Source organism: Ochotona princeps, chromosome 23, assembly GCF_030435755.1.
Source record: "Ochotona princeps isolate mOchPri1 chromosome 23, mOchPri1.hap1, whole genome shotgun sequence".
NCBI classification, from domain to species: Eukaryota; Metazoa; Chordata; class Mammalia; order Lagomorpha; family Ochotonidae; genus Ochotona; species Ochotona princeps.
In genome coordinates this window covers 34,197,837-34,223,856 of record NC_080854.1, presented here as the reverse complement: position 1 = coordinate 34,223,856, position 26,020 = coordinate 34,197,837, and the positions used below count along the sequence as shown (strand labels likewise).

Sequence of the window (26,020 nt, the reverse complement as noted above, 5' to 3'; positions counted from 1 at the left end):
ACAGCGGGGTGACCAGAAAGGAATACAACAGCCAGTGTCAAGTGCAGGCAGCTGATGGCAGTGCTCTTGCTTAAGATGAATGTTACACTCTGTACTGACACATGGCAAATAAACACTCTTTTGTGAAAAAGAGAAGAAATGATTCAAGGGTAATCAACTGAAAAGATGGATAGTGCCTTCTCTTGAACTCTATGAGGCAGAAAGAAGGAAGGATAAAACAGAAATCATGGAGCACTTGAAGTGAGGTAGACAGGAACAAGTCTAGATGATTTTTTTGAACATATGCATGTTTTAAATTGGTCTGGATAAAATAAAATTAAGGGGAGGAGAAAGCTATGTAGAAGTCAGTTCATTAGTTCTGATTAGAAAAAGCTAATAGCAACTTGGAAAAAAATTAGGAGAAAAGATACAGATGTATTAAACACGTACAGAGAGCCATCCACGGGGAGAGAGAATAAGGGGAGGGCAGAGAGAAAGACAGAGAAGAGCAGGAGCATGTCCAAGACTGCCTTCCCTCCATCTACACTGCCTTCCCTCAGCTGTAAGTGATTAAGCCTTGGCTATACACTTCCTGGCACCGTCACGTTTAAAATCATTGTAGTCATCCCTACAAGCAGCTTTCCGTGAGTCCCCAGAGTGGGGTTTCAAACACTTGCTAAACATTCTTGCGTGCTGAAAGTTTGCCTTTTCATTAATACACACTACCCTGTTACATACTGTGGCTCCAGCCCACTGGGAACTCCTTAAAGGCAGGGTCCACATATTCCTATTTGGATTCTTTCAGTAAGCCATTCTTCTCTGCTAAACCTGAAAATTCCATGTTTTAAAAAAGAAAGATGCTTCATAGGAGGCACTGTGATCACATAACGGACAAGAGGCTTCAGGGCAATTAGGAAAATGACATCAATATTGGTTTCCTGTGATAATAATTCATAGCTGAGAACTGTGCAGATCTGTACACGATCTTCAAACACTTCAGCTGCCTATTTAACAGCTAAAGCCCATTTTAAGACGTGATCAGATAAAAATTCTAATTAGTCCTTTGTCTGTGATGGCCAATGGACATTTCTGTCACAAAGAAATGAGCGTTAATCCATCCTCCTCACAGGTACTGTCACATAATGAAGTTCAAGACTTTTTTTTTTCCCTAAGAAAACAGTCATGCCATGAGTGGTTTTGCAGTTAAATGTCAGCACACGGAAAAAATTATTTAAACATTGAACCTGTTACTAAATGAACTCAAAATAAATTTCACCGATCTATTAGTTTATCATAAAAGAAAATATTTTAAAATAGCACTTCTGTCACTTGAAAATGCACAAATGATTTTTAACCTCTAGCAGACACATGGTCTTGAATGCCAGCATCGAGTGTGAAAGTGTGCACACGGCTCCTGTGTGTCTAACTGGGCAGGAGTGTATGTGCTTGTCAGCCTAATGTGCCTCCTCTTGTGGTGTCCGAGATCATGGGGAACATAAATCGAAATCCTCCCACCTAAATCACTAGAACAATCTGAGCATTATCTGTTGAGGAGGAAGATTCAAGAAAAATCAATGAAAAAGTACCCAAAGTTGTCAACACAGTGGCAGAGCAGGAATGGAGGCCCAGTGGATTAAGCCTCCACTTCACTTTCTCATTCCACACCAGAGTGCTGAGCACTGAATTCCAACTTGGTTTCTGATTCAGCCTCCTGCAGAAGCACCTATGAGGCAGTAGTGACAGCCCAATTTCTTGCACCCACATGGGAGACATGGATGGGGTTCCTCGCTCCTGCATGAGGCCTGTCCCAGCCCTGGATATTGCAGGTGTTTGGGGAGCAAACTAATGGATGGCAGATCTCTCTCTCTCTCTCTCCTTTATCCTTTCAAACACTTTTTAAAAAAGATTTTGAAAAATTATCAATACCAAGGAAACTCCCCAAAGAAGCCTGTAGCCCTTACACCTGACCAAGATTCTTGGTTAATAATTCTTCTTCAAAACTCACTGTGTTGGACACTGACCAGACAGTGTTCAACTATTCCTGCCACCCATCCATGCCCATGGCAACATTTGCATTCCAGTTAACCATCATCCCATGGCAATGAATGGTGCAGACTTGCATGTCTGTGGCAATACCCCAGGCCTTTTCCACCCAGCATCTTCATGACTTTTTTGTCAACTGCTTTTCTGTGGTTTTATTTCAGCCTACCTCTGAACTCTGACCCATGTGATATCCTCCTATCCACTTACTTGTTCAGCTGTAGGTTTTCAAACTAATTTTAAATAAATATCCTACCCTGGGTCAGGGCACCCGGTGTAATGCAAAGGCTACCTCAGTCCCTGGAGGCTCCTGAACTACAAGCCATTTCACCCTCTCATTCGGGAGACTGTCTCAAACCCGAGTTCGCAAAACTAGTAGGAAAAGTTAGGGACAGGGTTCTCGGCTGCTGATTTATGGAAGTGAATTCTCAACTTTGTACTTTTATGATCCAGCATCCTTTTGAACACATCTGAGCTTCTTGACTTCATTATAAGAAAACTGTACAAAGCACTGTAATAAGCAGTGAGAGGCATGATTTGTGAGCCTCCACGTATAGGATATTTAATTCTGCCTTTTGCTCAATGGCCTATCCATTGTGTGAGAAAAGTCAATACCAATAATGAAATGTAGACTGAAGGGCTAAATCAATTCAATAAAATGCAATAGAAAGACTAGAGGACTGAGTAAATTTGGAAAGGCTAGTGCCTGCAAAATTAGTATTTGGACAACAGGTAATTACAAAAATCAATACCTGTGTATGAAAACATGACAGGCAGCCATCCATCACAAAGAGAGAGCCAATTACTAACAGTCTGGGCTCTGAGTTAGAATGAAAGGACAACACGGGTCTGTGTCTTAGCTCTTGTGTGTGTGTGTGTGTGTGTGCACAGATGTGCATGTACACGAATGCAGGTGTAAGCATGCGCATGCCTCCACAAGCCTGGGACAGGAACACCCTGGACTGATTACTCTGTGTTCATTCGTTCCCCTCACTCCTCCATTCTCCATTCCATGTGTGCACTCGGGTCAGGGAACACCGTGGTCATGATCATCCTCCTTCCTTCTCATTCCAGCTGTCTGAGGGGAGGGGCGCTGCCACGCCGAGTGGGAACCGATGTTCTAAGCTTTCGAGCCTCACCCTGCCTCGCTCCCTCCATCCCTCATCTAGGCAGGCAGATCTCTGGATCATCCTTCTTTGGCACCTACAAGGGGTTGAGAACCACCCTCCCCACCCCACCCACCTGCTGTCACTTCCCAGATCCCACATGCATGAGTGAGCCCCCTCCTCAGTGACCGCGAACAGCCTGGGGCCAGGCTCCATTCCAGAAGTTCTTTCCAGCCAGCTGTGGACATGTGTGGGCAGGACTCTGCCCATCCCAGAAAGCTTTGTTATTTAATCCATAAAGCTTTCATAACCTCTCAGAATGTGAGTGACATCAGCAGCCTTGACATCATGGCAGAGTGTTGGGTGTGACTTCCTTCCACAACACTTCCAATCAGGGCACGCAACACTCTCATGACCCTCAGAGAAGCCCACAAACCCATGACCTTTGAAATGCTTGCTCCTAATCAGACAACCATCTTGTTGTCTATTACAGAGAACAACTACAACAGCTTCCACTTAGGACAGAAGTCACAAAAACAGACTGTGTTTGGAAGGTCAGTTTAACGGTACATATCACTTCACATTTCAGATTTATCTCAAATTGTGATATTTTTTTCCTATCTCTAAATGTTGGCTGGGTGATTCTTTATTTTGGTGACTTTCCTGTGTATGACGGGATCTTGTGCAATAGCCCTGGACCTCTGCAGCACCACACCCTCCTGCAGGTGTGACACGAACAATGTCTTACAAACAAAATCACATTGTTGCTAGTGGACCTTCAGGACCAAGTTATCCCAGGCTGAGACCCAGTCTCTATATTCCTTTCACAAAGAGATATGTTATTCTTCTGACATGGAAATGGACAGACAGGGAAGACAGATGGAAAAAAATGATGAAAAATTGTTAAGACTGTATGCACCACAATGAGAGCAAGCAAAATGCACAATAAATTAGAATTGTATCTTCAAATTTCTTCTTTCTGCTCATAAACTAATTCAGACTTATCTCCCAAAACTGCTTACATGCTATTGAGATGACTTATAATAGTTTACAAGATTTTTCTTTTAAATTTTTGATTATTCAGATGCTTCTACATAAATACTTTGCTTTCTAAAAAAATCAGTTAGCAGGAGTGACCACTGAGATCTTTCAGAAAGCAATCAATCAATATCTCTGCTTCTCTCTCTCTCTCACTCACACACACACACACACACACACACACACGTCCGCCCTTTAGAAGGGTTCCAAAAACCAAGAACAGGTTAAAAAATCGGCACATGACAGACATAGAAACCAGCGACTATAACGGATCACGTGTCCATGTTTCATCATTACTCTCTTTTCTGTGACAGTAACCTTTGCCTTTGTAAATGCCCCAAAACTTGAGTCTAGCCTAAAACCCTTTCCCTTGGCTGAGATCCTGTAGTATGACTAGTTCTCCATAGGATACATTGGTTGTAATAACTTAGTTGCAACTTCAGGAAATAACAACTGATCTCTGCGGTTCTAAAGGATTCAGGGCAGCAACAATACTCCCAGAACTGAAACCGGGGCCTGAAAGACTAATGATTTCAAAGGCACAGCATTTGACAAGCTGGTCTCTGACATTACGGCTGTGCATCCCTGATCCTCTAACGCCCAGGATCCAAATATTTGAAAAAACAAATCTGTGCATAGGTAGCCCAGTTAATCAGATGAGAAATGTTATGTGTCAATGGAACACAAGTTCAGCTCCCGTGCCTTCCCCTCTCCGTATTTCTGTGCTTCGGAATCTGACGGCAGCCACTGGGAAATCCAAGGATTGCTTACCTCGGCTTTGATTTTATTATCCCCGAAACAGAGGTGCTGTAAATAGGCTGCAGCATTAGACTGGACCGAGGGAAACTGGTGTTGCAACATCTGAATCACTTCAGGCAGTTCCGGGTCTCTCCATCCAAATTCTCTGAAAAAAGGAAAGCAGAACATGAGAGCCAAATCCTGCCAACTGTTGACTCATTCTTTGAGTGCACCTGTTAATTCATCGGGAAATACTTCACAAATGATTGCTCTGCTTTGCTTACACATGAACCCGCTTAAAGGAAGATTTGGACCAGCTCTCTGTCACTGCGCCTAGGAGGCAGCAGATGATGGATCAAGGACCTGAGTTCTCATCACCCAAATGGGAAACCTGGATCGTGGCTCTGGCCTGGGCCAGGTCCAGATGGTTCCGCCATCTTGGGAGTCAATCAGAGAAGGTCAGAGACCTTGCTCTCTGTTGCTGTGACTGTGAACGGAATCAACAAATAAGAGATAAATGAGGGAGCTCAAAAGGTTTTCCTAAGGGAATAATTTTTAAGTGTACATACGTGAATACATACATATATTTTCAAAAGCTTGTAGAAAGCACAATTAAAAGCTAAGTATTTTGGTCCAAAAATTTTTTTCTCCAATATTTTTTTCATAATACACAATTACCCACTTCCTGATGCCATTTTTATGTATGCATTTCAATATTTGGGCCATTAAAGTTAAATTATCTCTTACTTAAGTTTCCATGAACTATTTGAAACACTGTAATAATAATTATTATTATTATATATGTAATATGTAATGTATTATATTACATACATATATAGATAGATATATAAATTTTTCCCACTCCACATATATATACATATATATATATACTTTTTTATTTGAAGACCCTTAATTAATTAATTTATTTTCCTCCTATTTTATTTTTACTTTTATGGTACAATTCCATAGGCCCTGGGATTTCCCTTACCCTCTCCCCATACTCCATCCTCCCAACTTATTTCTCCCACATTATTACAATAGTCCCCTCCCTACATATATATACATATACATATTTACATTCTTAAGCATACCAGTTGAAGCTGTTTGCTTATGAAGATTATATAATAATAACAACAAAATAGCACAAGATCATATAAACATAAACATTTTTCTTTGGGCAGACATGGGTAATTTATAGAGGTTGAGTTTATTCTAACATAGAATGACTCAGTAAATTATCAGACAAGACAAAGTATAATTACAAGGGTCTAGTCTGAAATGCAGCACATGTTGTCAATGTAATTTTCATTTTTACTGCTGTTGTTCCTGTTTTCATGATCTCTTTAAAAATAAATTCCAAGGAAAGAGTGTGGGTGTGAACTACTGCCTACAAGCACCCCAGGTGAGCGGTAGTACATGCTATGGCTGCTGTACTACTGACCCAACACCCTGCTAATGTGCCTGGAAAAGCAGCAACAAGTGGCTGAAGTCCTTGGGCACCTGTACCCATGTAGGAGACTCCAGCAGAGTTCCTTGCTCCTGGATTCAGCACAGCAAACCCCAGCATGGCTGTTGAGGCCATTGGGATGCGAACCAGGAATGGAAGCGTGCTCTCTCTTCCCCTCTCTCTATAACTCTGCTTTTCAAGCAAATAAATATGGAAAACTTAAAATAAAATAGGTTCCTTAGCAGATTCTCTGAAGAGGTAGTACAGTGATTAGATGACTTATAAAAGGAAATTACCTATTTAATGAGGCAGGCTTAGTCCCACAATATTAATAAATTTTATCTTTACCTTATCCTTTTTATAACTACAGTACTCCAGAAAGCTGTTTATATAGTCTTCAGAAATATGCTATAAAATATTTAAGTCTGTTATAAACAAAGGCTTCCTGCACCATTATGCAAATGAATATTCTTTGACAAAACCTCTGTCCATGGTACTAACAGGACCAGCAGTACGGATTCCATTTCTGTAGCACGGAGCCCATTTTTTTTTTAAAGTTGTATTTTTAGAATTCATTATATAGAAGAAAGATATATTTGTAAAAACTCTTAACAATGCCCCCCCACAAATAAACTCTGTTTTGATGACTTTTTTCAACTTTCTTTGTTGAATAGAATAATTCACCTGTCTTCCATTGTTCTTGGCCATTTAAAAATGCCTTTCACTTTATGGAATAGAAAAGGTAATATAAAGAGATACACAGAGCATCTTCTCTTTAATAATGCAGCATTTCCTCACGGAGCCCATTTTTAACAGGGACATGACAGCAAGCTCTGGGACCACAGCTAAAACACGTGACCCCAGAAGTCACAGAAGGCACTGTGTACTTGAAAGAGAGGCTGGAAGAGAAATGAGGTGGCTTTCAACAAGCACACTCTCCTGGAGAAACAACTCCCACCCAGACATCCTGTTGATGCCAGGTCAGTGCTGTCAGTGGGGAGTTGAGTCAGGACAAATGCGATGCAGAAGGAAGAGTCAGAGGTTAACAATGTTCTCATGGATTCTAACCCATTTTCTTCCTTTATCACAACTGGCAGAGGCTGTCAAGCAAACCCTGAAAGATGCGGATGCTTCCCTGGTGCTGAAGACAACATGAGGCGGTTGGCTTTGCTATGATTTGAAAGATGAAGAAGCTGGCTGAGCGTGCGTTAGGCATTCAGCAAGCCTACACTCTTAGGCAGACAGATGCACATCTTCAAAAAGACATTTGCAAAGAACTACAGTTACATGGTTGCTGGTAACGGATAAACTCCTGAATCCTTCTTAGCTGTGTGATCACAGTAGAAACAATTATGATTTTAAAATGTGAAGCCTGTTTTCCTTTATTTCTTCTTTTTTGCATGACTCTAAGCCATCTCTGTAACACTGAGAAGCAAAGTCCTTCTCACGGGAGTGGCCCTCCAGAATGATAACCTTCACACACATTAAATTAAAATCTATAGAGAATCTGTAAATTAAAATTAGAAGTGTTATGTAAAAACACTGAATAGCTGAGGTGGATTCAGGTAAGCTTGTGCAATACGAAAGCGATGTGTAAAGAACTCATTGCAGGCTATTTTATTAACCAGATGGTAATGGCGCGATTAGCAGTGGCTCAGGCAGCAAATATCAAGAGTATCTGTTGAAGAAAGGACTCTGCGAGTGCAAAGTACTTTAAAAGGGTTTTGGAAATGAGTTATTTTAGTGCAAATAGTTTTTGACCCATACATAGCTTTTGCATAATTCACATTTTCGCTGAAATTTTTACAGTCCCTTATATATCTGAATTTCAAAATCATTATGCTAACATAAACTGGGTTCTTTTAAATTTTATTTTCCATGAATTTTGTAAAATCTATGGACATGCACACTCTTCAAACTCACATGGGTCTGGCGATCACTTGAAAGAAGCCTAAGTTCCAAAAGGATCCAAGCTACTCACTCATAGTTTAAAACAAAGGCGGCTGGGTCCCAGCATGGTGGCCCAGAGGCTAAAGTCTTCGCCTTGAACATGCCTGGATCCAATGTGGGGGCCAGTTCTAATCCCGGAGGCCCCGCGTCCCACCCAGGTCCCTGCTTGTGGCCTGGGGAAAGCAGCTGGGGATGGCCCAAAGCCTTGGGATCTTGCACCCGGGCTCCTGGCTTCAGGTCGGCTCAGCTCAGACCATTGTTGCCACTTGGGGAGTGAATCATCGGACGGAAGATTTCCTCTCTGTCTCTCCTCCTCTCTGTATATCTGACTTTGCAACCTAAACAAGTAAATCTTAAAGACAAAACAAACAAACAGACAAATAAAAACAAAGGCTGCTGTCAGCCCCATTCCTTCCCCTGTCACAGCCTTCGGAATGCCACATGTCCCTTGTTGTCCCACTATATCATCCAGTCTTCTCCATGAGGCATCTAAACATTCATAGGCCAGCTTGACTGTACCACCTCTCTGCTTCAAACATGTTTATAGACTTCTTCTTCACCCAGGAGAGTGACCAGGAAGACCAGCCCTCCGGCCCTCATGACTTCACTGGCCCGCACAGCCCTCAAGGCCATCACTCATCCTTGTCTGCTGGTTGGTCATACTTGCTGACAGATGTGCACTGTTATCTGTGGCCTCTATCATGCTAGAATGAACACAGCATTCTTCATCATAGGACCCGGCAAAGAGTTCAGAACTTGAAGCTACACTTCTGTCCCTTCTGTCTCATATAAAGGGAATAAATCCTTAGTTTTTGCTAGCCTTGGTTTCCATGAATCTAATATAGAAAATAATACCATCGATATCATAGGTTATCTTAATAAATGACAGCATAAATGATTATATATGGAAGTGCTTTGTAAACTCTTAAGAGCTAGATGATTTCCCAGAATTATTAATATAAGGCTGCTACAGAGGAAGTATTCATTCTTTATTTACATAATATCATTTAACTTCTTTAAAAACTCAATGTTTGGGCCCGGCGGCGTGGCCTAGCGGCTAATGTCCTCGCCTTGAAAGCCCCGGGATCCCATTTGGGCGCCGGTTCTAATCCCGGCAGCTCCACTTCCCATCCAGCTCCCTGCTTGTGGCCTGGGAAAGCAGTTGAGGACAGCCCAAGGATTTGGGACACTGCACCTGCATGGGAGACCTGAAAGAGGTTCCTGGTTCCCGGCATCGGATCGGCGCGCATCGGCCCGTTGTGGCTCACTTGGGGAGTCAATCATCGGACGGAAGATCTTCCTCTCTGTCTCTCCTCCTCTCTGTATATCTGACTTTGTAATAAAAATAAATCTTTAAAAAAAAACAAACTCAATGTTTCTTGATGTAGCTATTTGGACAGTATACTTATTTGGAGAGTCTAAGTGTTAAGAGAGATCCAGCCATGGCTTGTAACAAAACTTAAATTTTGTGGGTTGCCCTTTGAAGGTCATGGCAACATTCTTTGCATGAGGCTTCCCCATGAACTGTCTCTGCCGCCTGGGGCTCAGGTCTGGGTCTTGACTGGCATGGGGAGGGGGCGCTCAGGAGCAGCTGTGCATTGAGTCGGCTTGCCCTGCTGAGAGCATGAGTCCTGCCCTGCAGAGCTGCTGGGATATTTGGACACAATGAGCCGTGGCTGGCAGCCAGTGTGGGCCCCCAGAAATGGCTTGCTATACAACTAGAAGAAGAAAAGAAAGAAGCAGTATGAACCACCCACAATTTCCTAAGAAGCTGAACTTAGAACTCTAAAGCATTACTGGGATTTCCTTCAGAAATGTTAATGGAACTGGAGAATATGCAAATGTAACCTTTTCCTCCATTGAAACCTGTCACACAGACCCACAATGTTGTGAGTACATCCTCACTCTTCTTCGGACTAGCTGGGTTGTTGAAATCACAAGGCTCAGCACATTCTGGAACGCCTTGCTGTTGTCTGCTGGCACTGGGACCAAGGAGCGCATCCGCCCGTCACAACAGCTGACCAAGTTTCCCACTGAAACAAGCCCAAGAGTCCTCACAAATTCAAACTCCGGTGATGAGCAAAGCCGCATGTTGAGAAAGAGCACTCGCCTTGGTTGCAACCTGAACGATCTCCTACGGAGATATAGGAGCATGGAGATGCCCTCGCTTAACAAACATTTGAACTCCAAAAATGAATTTTAAGAACTACGCTTATACAGATTTTGGATTCATTTTTTTCCCTAAAGATTCGTTTATTTTCATTGTAAAGTCAGATATACACAGAGGAGAGACAGAGAGGAAGATCCTCCGCCCAGTGATCCACTCCCCAAGCGGCTGCAACGGCCAGAGCCAAGCCAGTAGATTCAAAGTCATGAGGCAGCCTGCTGGTTTTTAGTCAGGTTACAGGGATGGCAGTCACAAAAATGTTAGATACAATTTTTTCCCATTTTGTTTTAAAAGCAGACAGACATGCACACCCGCACACCCACACCCAGAGCGAGAGACAGAGGGAGAGAGAGACCTTCTGTCCAGTAGGTCCATTTCTCAAATGCTACAACAACTTGGATTCTATCAAGCCAAGGCCAAGATTCTGGAACCCAGTTTAGGTCTCCCGTGGGTGGCAGTGAACCAGTTACTTAAGTTATCACACTGCCTTCCAGGGGATGTATCAGGTGAGACACTGGAATTGGAAATGCAGCCAGGGCTTTAATTAGGTACTCCGATTTAGAATGTGCACTTAACCATTGCACTAAATGCCTGCCCCAAGATTTTTTTTTAACTAGTGAAATAAAGCATCCTATTTCTTAAGGACCAAGGAGAACTTATCCAAAGCTAGACATATGGAAGCAGCAAAATCTTAATCCATATTACTGGATAGTCTGTCATTTTAAAGAAGCTGCCCTATACAATTAGTTGGTTTAAAAAAAGGTCTCTCTATATAGACTGCAGCACTGGAATTATTACAATGTGGAAAGCAAGCTCAATTGTAATACAGTTTTTAGAAACAACTGGCTTATACTTCAGGGCTTATTTCTTGGGAAACTCTAACTCCCAAGCTGCATCCTAAGCATGAATCCCACCCCAGCTTCTGCAGGAAGCACTTGGATGGAGCCACGATGTCCCACAGGCATGTGCTCGACTGTGGGAGCTTGAAAGAGCTTTGGATCCACCCAGGCTGTACTGTTCCCTCCAGTCAGGGGCTTCTCGTCTCATCTGGAGTTTGTATTATTCATTAAATCTACATCATTTCATAAAAAATGGAGGCAACTCACACAGACAAGCCGCACTTGTTCATACAAAGAAAATGAAAACAGAAAAATTGAATATAGCTCACCCCCCATCTTTGTGTAGTCTGCAACCAGGGGTTCGTCAGGCCATGGATGGGAAATATCCTCCCTACCACCAAATTCCAGAAAGTTCTAAAAAAAGAAGCTTGAATTTGCTGTATAATGGGTACTATGTTGAATCTATACAAATAAGTGATGTGTAGGTACCACATTAGGTACTTTTATCCTGGCTAATTCAAAGTAAAAGGGAGGATGTACCTGGGTTCCATGGAAACATTATATGATTTTACATAAGCCTTTGAGCATTAGATAATTTTTATATCTGAAGGAGACCCTGGAACCCCTCCCCCCTGGGTACAGAAGGAAAACTCCAACCAAAAGAATTCAAGGGGGTGGATATTCCAACATGCAAGTGATCTGAAGTTGAAAGAGAACACTTCTTATAATTGAACTGCCACAGGTATCAAGTGCCTTCAGTTAATTCTAGCCAAGCAACAGCTTCTCTGAATTCAGTTCAACAGATATTGAGGCAGAGACAGGAAAATAGTGTCAAATGATTATCATTAATGCAATTATTTATCATTTTAAATCACATCGAGTTTAAATATCAATGATTGTTTGCTCCTCTTTAAAATCCAAGTATGCCAAGAGGCCATAAAATTATAAAGAATATTATTAGTGATATAATTCCCATGCAGTGTCAGTTAACATTAAAATACCATTTATTCATTCGTTATTACAACTAGACTTTCTCAGTATATACATGCTCTTCAATGAAATACTAATTTCACCCATATAAACTTCAGTTGCCCTGGAAATTCTCTTGGTGGATAACAGCCCAAGGGAAAACAATGAGAACTAGTAGCCATAAACGTTGCCTTGTAAAGCATAATGACTTCATGGAAAATGTTTCTACCCTACAACAATCTGCCTATTTTAAAATTAACAGCCCAAAATGCTTCTTAGAGAATTCCCCAGACCTATGAACCCTGAAGGAATAGCAGAGGCTGAATTTCTGGGCCTAAGACATTTGGGTTAGAAGTGCAGAATGGAGGATATTTGATCAATAGTTTTCTGTTTGTTTGTTCTTTGGTTATCTCAGGAGGTTGGGATTTTTACCTAAGGATTAGACTAAGAATTTAAGAAAAAGCCACATGGCCTTGAAGAATCTCAAAATGCTGTATTCTGCATGTTTTATGTATACACAAATGTGTTGAATCACAAAAAGATACTCTGGCCCTCCATATCAACACGTCTCTCAATCCTGTCCGCAACAGATGGCAAGTGCTGGTCACTCCTCTCCCATCTCACAAGCCTGGGGCTGCCACTGTGGGGACCCAGGATGATAGGGACAGTGGAGGGATCATATCAGAGAGAAACTTGGATTCTGTTACCACTCCCACAGGTTGTCATGTTGGGCATTAAGACTGTGTCCCTAAGGTCTGTCCATGTGACAGCAAACCACAAATCAGGAGAAAAGGAAACAAAACAACAACAGTAATAACAACAACAACAAAACAAAACAGAGAAAATCAGCTAGCTGCTTTGTCTGCACAAAGTTACACATCAGTTGTCTAACCGCTTAAAACTGTAGTTCGGCAACATGTAGACAGCAAGTCTGAGGCTTCAGCGTAATTGCTGAAGAGTGATGGCTTTGTGAACTGCGCGGCTTGAACCTGAGATGCCTAATGGAGTGAGAGGAAAGCTTTTGGGTCGTCCTGTCATTTAGCTACTAAAGAGGAAAACAAAGAGCAAAACAAACCAAAACAAAGCTCATGCTTTAAGTCAGGTGCCTGTGTCAAGAAACACCTGCAACATACCTCTTCCCTTGGAACAGTTCTCAGGAGCACACGAACACTTGGGCATGGTCTGGGTATGAGGAAAAACACAGTGTCCAAGTGAACATTCCCAATTATTTCTCATCACTAGACACTAAATGCACACATAAAAATAATATTTAACAGGTGTTTTGTCATCTAACTATTAATCTATTTTCATTTCTGGTCTCTGGATGATTTTTCTAAATAGAGAATGGGGGGGTATTTCCACTCTTAAGTATGAATAAAATCACCAAAACCAATTTTTTAAAAAAATATTTATTTATTTTTATTGGAAAGACAGATATATAGAGAGGAGGAGACCGACAGGAAGATCTTCCGTCCACTGATTCACACCCCAAGTGACCGCAACGGCCAGAGCTGAGCTGATCCTAAGCCAGGAGCTCTTCCGGTCTCCCACGTGGGTGAAGGATCCCAAAGCTTTGGGCTGTCCTTGACTACTTTCCCAGGCCACAAGTAGGGAGCTGGATGGGAAGCGGGGCTGTTGGGATTAGAACCGGCACTCATATGGGATCCTGGAGTGTACAAGGCAAGGACTTTAGCCTCTAGGCCACCACGCCGGGCCCCAAAGGGTGATGGAAAGGTTTGTGCAAGGGCCAACCACATATCATTTTTCGTGATGATTTCCTATCCATGCAACTGGACACATGAACCAGTTTCTTCTTAAAATGCAATAATAATAATAATAATAATAATAATAATAGTTTCAAATAATGGTGTCCAACTGTTTTTAATTTTTACGCATTGAAAAAAGTCTAAGACTCAGCTTTTATTATACCAGTGTGTGCCATGCTTGTCAGTAGCATGGTTGTAAATAATTTGAAAGAGAAAAAAAGTTTGCAAAGCATTTAAAGATTATTTTATGCCATTGCTGCCATAAGCCTATAGAATTACAAATAGGCTAGGAGTGGGCATCTGGGTTAGCGGTTGTGATGCCTGCCTCCCACATCACAGTGCTGGGGGTGCGGGCCTCGATTCGGCTCCCGTCTCCAGCTTCCTGCTGACACGGCGGCAGTGGTGGTTCATTTAGCTCCAGTCCTGTCAGCCACAGGGAAGATACCCAAGCTTCCGGCTCTGACCAGGTCAGGGCTGCTGTGGTTGCTGTGGACGTCCGGGGATTGAAGCGGTGGGTGGGAGCTCTCTATCTGTCCGTCCATCTGTTTCTGCCCCTCTACCTGTCAAACAGATCAATCTTTTCAAGCAAAGCGTAGGGCAGAGGGAGAGACATGCCAGATGTAAAAGGTCTGGCTACAGGAAAAAGAGTGCGGGCTGGAAAAGTGATGAAAGATGGATTCATTTCCTCAGCACCTTGTAATTCACCTGAAAATGCTGTTTTATATCCCAACTCTATGGCAACTAACACCACCAGGAGAAGAACAATTTGGATCTTTAAGCAATTGGACATGACATTTAATTGCCTACATTTCGTTTTAAGACGTCCAAGGTCTTGTTTTAGTGAGAAGTGATTCAACATGGGAAGTGGACAGAGGACCCTGGCTGTCAGCTGTGCAGCCCTTAGCAGACTCCCCAGCTTTCCTGACTCGCAGGCTGTTCACGTCCCTTTCGAGTTTCTCTGTGGCTCTGGTCCAACAGAAACAGAGAGCAGCCCCCCGGAAGGAGCTGTTAGGTCGGCACAACTAGGAATAGTCCAACACGATAGTGCTTACAGCCCCTGCACAGCCTCCCGAACCCCTGGGTTCAAGGCCATTCTCATTACCTTGCCTGCATGGCTTGGTCCTTGTTTTGTCACACAGAAATTTGTGAAAACCTAGGTTTGCTTATGCAAAGCACCAGCTACATCAAGGCACAACTGCACTTTGAAACTGAACTGGAAAACTTCTAATATCCCCAACAGGTCCCTCTGAATTTGCTGCGCAGCCCTTGCGGCACCCACACCCAAGGGCTGCTAACAGCAAGAAGAAAAAAGGCATGGCCTCTACAACAGCTGTGACTGAACAGTTAATGAAAAATTTCAGCAATGAACAACCACGGGAGGAGGGAAGATCACTCGCACGCGAAAGAAAATTCTGTCATGTGTAGTTTAAATTTAGAATGTAATTAAGTGACGGCAGATAAGCCAAATAAACAAAAACACAATAGTTGGGAAAATAGATTCTGGAATGTATCATTTTATGACTCTGAAAGACACAGCGTCCTTTAAGCCAAGGTTTATGTCCTTAAAAGATGTTTATAACAAAATTTAGGGAAGATACCCATATTTTAAATGGTCTTCTCTTTCTCCCCTCTAGCAAGCATAGAATACAACACATCAGACAAAAACACTACTCAGTGGCACTGGCATTACTGAGAACAGTTCTCTTATGATATCCCATGTTCTCTTCATTCTGTGAGCTCACCCTTAATGTCTTCAATCAGAAGGAACTCCATCACCTCCATTCTGTCACCTTTCTCGGGGTGCCCTGAGGGGCTGCTGTGCCCTTAGACTGCAATATGAGACAGCAGGACAGGACGCAAGAGTCACAGGTGACCAGATTCAGGCAAGGGAAGCTCTGCTGTCGGGTAATTGTGGTCAGCACCCCTTTTCAGACTGGACAGCAACTGGAGGGACACATATCCCTTGTCTCTAAAGATGCACATTTAACGATGAGAGATACTAGCCTTGGGGACCACATTACTTGCCACAAGCACTGACACAGTCCATGGAGTCCATTCCCAGATCACGTCCCACGTCACTCACATCTGCTCCAGTGTGAGCATGTCGCACTCACCGTGTTCCCACCAGAGGGTACCATTGGTGTTCTCAGTGGACACGCACAGCTCTGAGGCACAGAGAACCTCCTCAGTGTGCCTGTCAGAGCTGAGCTAACCCATGGTAGATGCACAGGGACCAGCTCCAGTCTTTGCTAGGATGCCCACTGTCCTGGCAAAACTCTGTCATTTTGGTCAAAAGCCACCACACCTTGGGTCCAGAGTACAGGCACACCCCTTAGGAATCTCACCAAAATAACTCCACTCTCAGCTGGTGTAGCACTCATACTGCATCTGCTCCCACATCTTTCCTCCACAATCACTTTCACTTAACAAACATCAGTGAATCACACAAAGACCCTGCGCATTGCTGACTTTCATAAAGCAGTGACATTATTCACAAACATCTTGCAGTGTCAGGTGGTCCCAACAGGCCACACTGCACTGGGTTTGTTTCCCAATGATCTGGCCTCTCATTATTTAGCTTCACAACTAGGCTCATTTCTCCAAATACCTTCTGTGTTTGTGATGTTTTGTATTTCTCAGGCTTTGCGAATCCCTGTCGTTTTCTTGGATTGGTGACAATGACCTACAAAAACCATAGTTTGCCTACTTGCCTGTTTCATGAATAGTTGTTGAGACACTGAATAAAACCTAACACACAAAGTACCTTTCCCTAATGTATAGTATTCTACTAACCTGAGTGTTGTACTGGTTTATGCCCTCCAAAAAGGATTTGCTAAGCTGATCAAAATCTGCTGGTTGGATCTGAAACAGATTTTTTCTTTGATAAGTTCTACTCTAAAATGCTTTTTCTTCAGTATTCTCAGTATATTCATTTACCTGGTATAACTTACCACCTTGACCCCAACTGCTCAGTATTTTGTAATAAAGCCTACTACCGTGACTAGCAAGCTGCTTTATAGGCCCAGAAAATGTTGCCTGTAGTTACCAAATCCACTAAGGCAAAAATCCTAAATTCTAGCTTCCTGCTAATGTATATGAGGCAACAGAGGGTATTTCAAAGAGTTGGATCCCTGCCATCCACAAGAAAGACCTGGAGTGAGTTTCTAAATTCTAGCTCGTGCCTTAGCCTAGTCCCAGCCCCAGAAGGCTATGGAGGAGCCATCTAGTAGGCAGAAGTGTGATCTCTCTTTCTTTCTCTCTCTCTCTCTCTCATTCTAATAATAAGTAGATTTTTAAAAAGGAAAAAAATCTTACAAAAATCACCCCATTTTTAATGTGCTTGGTCTTGAAAGAGAAAAGTAAGGGTTAATGCTTTTTCTGCTTCTGTATCCTGCTTGGTGAGATCAGATAAAAGGTAGGGGAATGGCCATGCTGGGCCTGACGATGGGAAGAGGGCCTAAGTTTCTGTCTCCTGATAAGTAAATTCCTTAGTCCGAGGAAATGAGGCCGGAGAATCCTGAGCCAGAATGGGCTATAAAACTTAGCAAACAGGCTAAAACCTTGCAATACGTGCCTATATAATGCCTGTACCCCTGGACATCGGGGCTTCTTCTCCTTCGCGGAGTGGGAGCCCGTTCGCGAATGTCAATAAAATCCCTCTTGCTTTTGCAGCCTCTGACCTGGTTATTAGGAGCTTTCGGGCGGCGACTCCTGGGGCCCACACCCATTAAACCCCCACGGTTTAACAGTCTCAGTCATGTCCAGTAAACATAAAGATTCTGCCCAACTGCTCTGAGCTTAGGACCTGTGAATACTTCTACTTTATACATGAAGAACTTGAGTGGCAGAGCGTGTGAGTGACTTGTCCACAGCAGGTCAAGGAAGCACCCTGAGTGGCCCAGGTGTGGCTGGATTTGTATCTTCTGTCTGAGGTATAGCATGGAGCCCACTCCCACCTGGCTGCAGCTCCCAGCCATGGTCGAGGGAGCCACAAGGTAAGGTGAAGAGCATCAGGGCTGTGCTGCAGGACAGCACTGGTCACAGCGGAACTGCTCATTGTCTTCGAGGAGAGCTCGCCCCACTCCCCTCCCACTGTAAGAGCAAGCACACCTCCTAGACTCAGGAGAACACTCAGGTTCATGCTGCACTTGGGCGTGTGAAGAATCACACAAGAAGACTTCAAGGAGAACAGGAAATGTATAAAGTATTTCTCTGAGTTGTGAGGCGAAGCAGCTATCATCCTCATTCGTAGATTAAAATATGTACATTTTCATAGCCCAGGACGTAAAATGTAAGTGGCACCCTAAGAAATTGGGTATACTTTATTTCTCTGAGTAGTTCCAAGTGGTGTGGGTTGTGGTTTCAACTCTGTATCCCAAGGGAAGGCAGACCTAAGGGTTTCTGAATCATTTTAAGACATTTCTTGACAGCCCTATTGTGTATGGGAAATCAGTGGATTCGTTCTCCATCTCCCTTGACCTATTTGTGCTTTAAGTCTTTGTATTCTTGAGACTAAGTTTACTGCCTATTGTGTGACTTAATACCTCCTTTGAGGTTAAATAAAAGGAAGGAAAGAGCTTTGAATCCACAGCAGGCAGCAGTGAGGGGGACCCAAAACTAAATCTTAGGTGCTAAAAAGTTCTGGTGTGGCTTAAGTGAGGGCCTGTCAGGCTGGAGCTTTGAAAAGAGGTGCCCCATGGTAAAGCCACCAGGGCAGCCCTAGAAACAAAAATTGTCTCAATTTTCTCTCCTGTGAGACAAGCTATAGAAACTAGAATTCCTCTCCCTCACAGCCGGCCATAGAAGCCAGAATCCCCTATCCCCTAAAGCCAGCCACAAAACCAACAGTATTACTCTCCTTTTCCTCACCTTTTTGTGTAAGAGCAAGCCATAAGGGGATTCTCTGAGCCCCCGTGTCCAATAGCAGCTCATAAGATGACCATTTCCGCGAGGGAGGAGGAAACACTCCATGGAGAGCTGAGGAAGATTTTAGACAAGCTCCCCGCTCCAGCCCATTTCCATTAAATCATGCCCTTCTGGTGCCATCATATTGATTTCCACATGGTTTTCCAATGTTCTGTTGAACCTATGCATAAAAACAGAAGTCCATTCCTGGCCTTTGGGTCATCAACCTGAAGGCTCCTGTATCCTTTATATATAGATATTTAGACATTCTCAAGTGAGTGGAAAACCACTCAGCATGACTGCTCGTAGTCTAGTGTTTAAACAGATATCTTTTTTCAGTGAATTATTGAGATGGCGTTAATTCATGAACACAGGAAACTGACCTTCAGGATAGGTTTTAGACAGGTGACAGGCGAAATAGCTAACTTTCACAAGCGCAGCATAATGATGGCTCCTAGATCCTTTGTTAACTTTGGCAACGCAGGCATTTAACCACCACTTAGGCTCGCTTTAATTCTGAGTAAATAGAATTTATTTCCCACAATGCAGCTTTAGTTGAGCATTGGGCCAGTGAATTGCGGCCTCACTTTCATAATTATCATAAATATACACAAAAGCAAAAAGAAAGAATGAAGAATTCACTCCACAAATACATTCAGACGAGGACATAAAGCTGCCGAGTGCCACTGCATTTAACTCTCTGCTGTAATAAATGCTACGCAAGAACAGAGTTAAACGGGTTAATGAGTCGCTGGTGGCCACTTTAATCGCAGTGCTGAGCAGCAGACTGGTCGGCTAGAAGAATTCTCATTACAGGGTTGCCCGGGTTGGACCTGGAGCATTGGCTGGGGACGGATGGCTGCGCGGAACACATCGTGGAACTGATTAGGGTTCCTCCTCCCCTTTACCTTTCATAATTAGCTGCACACTATTAAGTTAATGCACATTTATCTACAACAATTCAAGTCAGACTGCGAGAGACTCTTTCTAGTCTATAATTACGCTCTGGCTTAATTAGCATAATTTCCACTGCACATATTTAATAAAGAGGCTGCCATGGTGGGTCGGCTCCCCGTGTGGAAAGTCTTCCAGTGAACGCTGTGCGGACAAACAAATGCCTCGTGCTTGAGAACAAATGCAGGAGCCTGTGGGAAGACAACTTTCCAGGAAGCCGGCAAGTGTGGAGGGACTGCTTCCCGGAGCCATCTTCAACAAGGGCATTATGAGCTGCAGGCTGATCCCCACCAACTGCCGAGGGCTGGGTGAGGGGCGATCTGGTCATCACTTGGATCTGTGGAGCCAGGAGTCGGCCTCTAGAGTGCCTGAAACCCAGCCACCACTAGATGTCACCAGTGGTTAACGGGGACCAATGACACCTTTAAGAGATTTTATTAACTGGAAAGACCCTAAGACACTGAGCCTTTTTTTCTACATCTCCCTTGCGGGGGCTGATAAACAGCCACAGGAAGCCGATCTGCTTGTCCGTCCCTGAAATGGCAACTGCCCTGTATAGGATTTAACAGGAACGTGTGCATTTTGCAAGGGTTACCAGCTGGCTCTGAGAAGAACCCAAATGGTCTGAGAGAAAGGACGTTCTTCAGTTCCAGCAGGTCGTTCTATTTTGCACCAACATCTAACTGATAAAAAGGCTTCACCCAAAAGGTATTTCCTGCATGTTTTGCTTCTTTTTTTCCATTGAAGCATTCCTGGGAAGAAAGAAAGACAAGCTTTGCAATGGTGAGGGGCACTTCCAAAGTCTCTGCTGCTGGGTGGAACAACCTCAAAGCAAGGAAATGAGACAGGAGCCCTGTGGATCCGTCACATGCATCCAAATGGGAGACCCTGATGAAGTTCCTGGCTCCTGGCCTTGGAACAGACCAGTTCTGGCCATTGTAGACATTTGGGGAGTAAACCAGAAAATGGAAGATCTCTTTATTTCTGTCTCTCCTTCTCTCTGTAAATCTACCATTTGAATAAAAAAACAAATAGATCTTAAAAGAAAAAGGAGCATGGAGCCTTGAACTGCATGACTGTATGAACCTTGGTAATATTAATATCACGACAATTATGAGCATTTTGTAATAAACTATGTGTCTGTAAAACATCAGGGTTCACTAACTTATATTTTACCATTTCAAAACTCCAAATGAGAAAGAAAATAATCATGATCAATTGCAACTTTTTAGAACTAGTTATTTCTATGAGAATGTCCCCAAAATGGAAGTACTTAATTTGTTCACAAAAATCGTGAGCATGGTAAGATTTTCTCTTTTACACTATTTCTGCAAATCTCATGTGCCACTGCTAAGTTATGTGCCGAGAAACCCCCACATTAAGTAGCCTATTTATACGATCTTAATACACAACAGTTGATAACAATGGGTAAAAACCTCACACTAACAGTTATGCAACTTGTCGGGCACATGACTGTATTACTCTACACCTATCAGTAAATATCTGAAGGGAAACAATATGTTCTTTAAAATACGACCAAATAATGTGCAGTCCATGAGAAATCTCATGGTACTGAAGTATCAGGTATCTGGCAGAAATGATTTTTATTCAATAAGGAGACAATAGATTATGCAATACTCATAGAAAATACAGGATTCCCGCTTCCACCCACACAATCATCAGTAGTAGCATTAGGAAGGTTCAGATTTTTCCTCCCTAAGCCTGTGTTCAACATAACACTGCCAGGCTATGTCTTTTAGTTCTCCCATTGTTTGGTATTATTGGATTATTGTAACCCAATTCTTAGCATTATTATTGCAAGAAAGCTTAACGTAGCAGATAAGAAGGCTCCTATGACCATTGCAGAGAAAAAGCTAACTAAATAACAGCTTGTCTGGAAGCCACATGGAACCAAACATACAAATATTTATTGAAAACACCTTGTATGAAGTAACATACTAATTGTCATGCCTTAGCACTTGGCAATAAAATATAAAATATCCATGAGAGTGAGAGTCATTACTATCCCCATGACTTCAGTGTCATTTTTCAAACTTTTTAAACAATGAGCCAGAATATGAGGTATTTACACAGCAACTCCATTCACACACTCACCCAGCACACATGCCTGTGTGTATACATAATTATGTGAAAAGCAAGCTATATTTACTAACGTAGATGTATTTTGAAGGTTCTCTTTAATTCCATGTTCTGTTCATTTCCATTACAATTCCTTAAGAAGAACAATGTTTGGGCCAGTGTTGTGGAGCAATGGTTTAAGCCACTGTCTGTGTTGCTAATATCCCATACAGGCTCATTTCTGATCTAGCTCCACACCAACACACCGGGAAAGCAGTGGAGTATGGCCCTAGTGTTTCAGTTCCTGACACCAAGGGCAAGACTGAGCTGGCATTTCAGGTGGCTGATTTCAGACTGGCCAAGCCCAGGCCACTGCACTCATCTGGGGAATGATCAGCAATAGTACATCTTTCTGTCTGTCCCTCTCTCTTTCTCTTTGTAACATTGTCTTTCAAGTAAATAAACCTTTAAAAAAGAAGATTGTTTATGGCCGATGAAAGCATGTTGCCATGCATAAAGGGGTATGATTTGCAGCTTAAGCGTGACTATGCACACACATATGTACATCTGTATGAATATGAACAGGCTCACATGTGAGTTAATCTATCACCAGATGTCACATATACATTACTGCATGTAAAATATTACCGTTTGACATTATGGGCTATTGCTGTACAGGATAAGTTCAGACCAAGCTGGGAAAAGAACCACTGAGAGGTGAATAAAATATCCCCCTCCCTCCAAAGCAAACATCCGCTGTTAAAAATACAAAGAGATAAGAATGTGAACATGGTGAGGATGGCAGTGATATGACTATACTGCCTGCTTTCATTTGGAAATTATTTTTAATTCTCAGGATGGGCCAGACTCCTATAGGAAATAGTATATACTCAGATGTAGAGGGAGTACGGGGCTTACATGACATCTTGGGAGGCCCCCATGGTCTGAATAGCTCCTGGCATCTGTAATTTGGCTCTGGTCAGCAGGCAGGTCCTTAAGTCATTTTGACTGGCTGAATGTGAAATGAGCAGAAAGTTCAGAGAGAGATTTCACTGTGAGCTAAGGGCCACCTATTCAACACAGAAAACAGTTCTACCATATTGTATGTCCTGTTCATCTCTACTTCTAAATCAGAGACGGACTCCCAATAAAAGTGAAATATGTCTTGACTATAGGAGGCTGGACTCTCTGCCACTGTAAATTCTACAACGTCAGAATGATGGACTTATGACTGTTTATAAAGGACTGTACTATTGTAACGACACAGGGGAAGTCAGTGGGGGGAAGGGACTTTGGAGGGGGAGGGGAAATCCCAGAGCCTAAGAAACTGTATCTTAAAAAAATAAATAGAAAGAAAGAAATATGTAAAGATTACCTACAATGCTGACCAATAAAAAAAGAAATATATTGTACGCCCTAATTTATTTTTATTGGAAAGGTAGATTTACAGAGAGAAAGAGAGACAAAGATCTTCCATTTGCTGGTTCACTCCCCACATGGCTGCAATGGCAGGAGCTGAGCTGAAGCCAGGGGCCAGGAGCTTCTTCCTGCTCTCCCACAAGAGGGCAGGAACCCAAGGTCTTGAGCCATCCTGTGCTGCTTTTCCAGGCTCTCAGTAGAGAGCTGGATGGCAAATGAAGCAGCCGTCACACAAACCCATGAACTGGTGCCTATATAGAAGTTGTGTTAGCAGGTGGAGGATGAACCTGTTGAGCCACAGCACCATCTCCAAGCTAAAATTCTTAGTTTTCACAGTGCCAGCTATGAATTATAAAATATAAAAGTATTTTCTTGACAATTTCCATTTTTTTTTAACATATAATTACAGTTTTCAAAACTTTTACTCCAGGAAAAGAAGGAGTTCAGATAACTTTAGCACTAAAATTTAGGGAGAAATTCTGAAAAGAATTGTGGTGGTGTGAGATTATTTTACTGACGAAATTAAGCTTTTTATTTAATCACTCATCACCTACAATGAAATACAGTACGTCATAGCCACTCAAACATTTTTATATCCTATCTACGCCATCACAGAAATTGTGCTGATTCGTGTATTTAAATGTAACTTACAATTTGGTATTACAACGGAGCCAGTGTTGTGGTGTGGTGAGCAAATCTGCGGCTTGCAAACACCAATTCCTGTCCTGGTGGCTCCACATCTGACCCAGCTCGGCCTGGGAAAGCAGGCGAAGATGGCCTGAAAACTTGGGCCAGTACGTGGTCCTGGCCACTGCAGTCATCTGGGGAGCGATCCAGAAGATCTTTCCTTTTCTCTCTGTCTCTGCCTGTAATGCTGACTTGGAAACAAATCAATAGATATTTACATAAAACATGTTATTATTCTAACACAGACCTGTCCACTCCGAGGGCTTGGAGTACGCTGCAAGCGAGCGCTGGTGCGGTGCGCACACCTTGGGAGTGTGCTGACCCAGAAGTGACTAAGTTTACCAGCTCTGCCTCCTCCTTTGCTGCCAGTGTAAAATCATCCCCTTTATTATGGGAACACCACTTCCCTGAAGAGGAGTCTCCCTCCTGCACCAACGGAACAGGATGCTTTTGCTAAGAATCACTTTGCTTCTGCTTTATGCAGAGTCATAGGCTCAAAGAAAATTTGGGCTTTTCATTCAGTGAAATTGCTTTCGCCTAATTCCCTTGGTATCATGGGAGCGCACAGCTCTGCGGTGGGCGACATTTCGTGTAACGAGAGCAGGAGTAGCTCCTGTTCTCACAGCCACCGCAGCCTCAGTGACCGCCACCACGGCCCGATCGACGCCTCAGTGGGCAACCGCTGCTCTTCCTTTGGGAAATCTTCCCCTGTTTTTAGGCAGACACCAAGCAGCACAGACCAGCTCCCTCTGCATGTATTTTCCAGCAGAAGACAGTGGCCCCTATCCTAACACACAGTACATTTTCCTAAAAAGTTGTTTTATCCTTTGAATATTAAGATGTTAAAAGTACACACTGGAAAAACAATTTGAATGAACATGAGAATTTCCTGGGAAGCACTTATGTCGTCTGCTTCTGTTTTTTTCCCCTGTGGTTCACATGGACCACCCTTGTACCCTCCTCTGCCCTTCCACACCCACAGACACTTCTGTCCAGAACCAGTGCGGCTCACAGCCTGACACAGCAACCTCCGTCAGGTGTTCTACACCGCGTCTCTCACGAGGGGCTGAGCAAAGGGCAGCTCACTCGCATAGACACCGACAGCCGTCCTTAACCTACACGTAACATGCCGTAACTTTATTAACGTTCATGACATTCATCCATCAAAATCCTGTTTCTTAAGGCTTTGATGGTTAGGAATATTTAAAAAGTTGTCCATGAACTTGGGTTATGATGAGATCTTATGTCATGACACAACTGAATGCATGTGTATTTTAGCAGTAATACTAACTTTTTTATAAGAAACAGCCCATACACTTGCAGATCCATGGTATACCAACACATTGCGTGGTTAAAAAAAAAAAAAACTACATCAAAGAAAATGTCAGACAAGTTTGAGGTGCGAAAATATGTCACATCATATCTAAACATACTTCAGACATTAACCAGGAGAATAAAACAATTTCCACAACCAGAGTTCATAAAAAGCAAACAGAAACACAACACTAAAATATAAGATATAAGACACCTTAAAAGTTTCCCTGGAATAAGTTTGATTGAAGAATTCTTTAACACAACTTTTCCAGATAATGTAAGTTAAATATGCTCTATGTGGAGATAGATCATTAACCCATTAACCCAAACCATCAAGTCTAACAAGTAATGAATATCTTTGTCATGCATGCAATATTTCAGCTCACTTTTTCTTTTAAGCTTCGGATGAAAATAATGCAGTTTTTCTTATTAAAAAAATCCAAGCAAATTTTTCTCTTATACAAAGGTTTTCTAATGACAAAGAACAAGGCAGGTCTTGGAACTATAGATTCACAAGAATGAAATTTAAAAAAAAAAATCAAGAAATGATTAAAATGCACTTTGCAATTAGCTTATGCTCATTCTAAAAATCATTCTGTGGGAAGAGAAACAGTAACTTTGCG

General features: G+C 42.7%; 1 protein-coding gene across 3 annotated transcripts in view; it reads right to left on the bottom strand.

The window, feature by feature from the left end:
* CTNND2 (catenin delta 2) overlaps window positions 1-26,020 on the bottom strand; it is a 702,327-nt gene that overhangs the window by 209,102 nt on the left and 467,205 nt on the right. For all 3 annotated transcript variants that reach the window (XM_058680080.1, XM_058680081.1, XM_058680082.1), the window contains one exon: window positions 4,935-5,067. In XM_058680080.1, coding sequence (XP_058536063.1) covers window positions 4,935-5,067 — 133 coding nt within the window. The remainder of the gene's footprint in view (window positions 1-4,934; window positions 5,068-26,020) is intronic.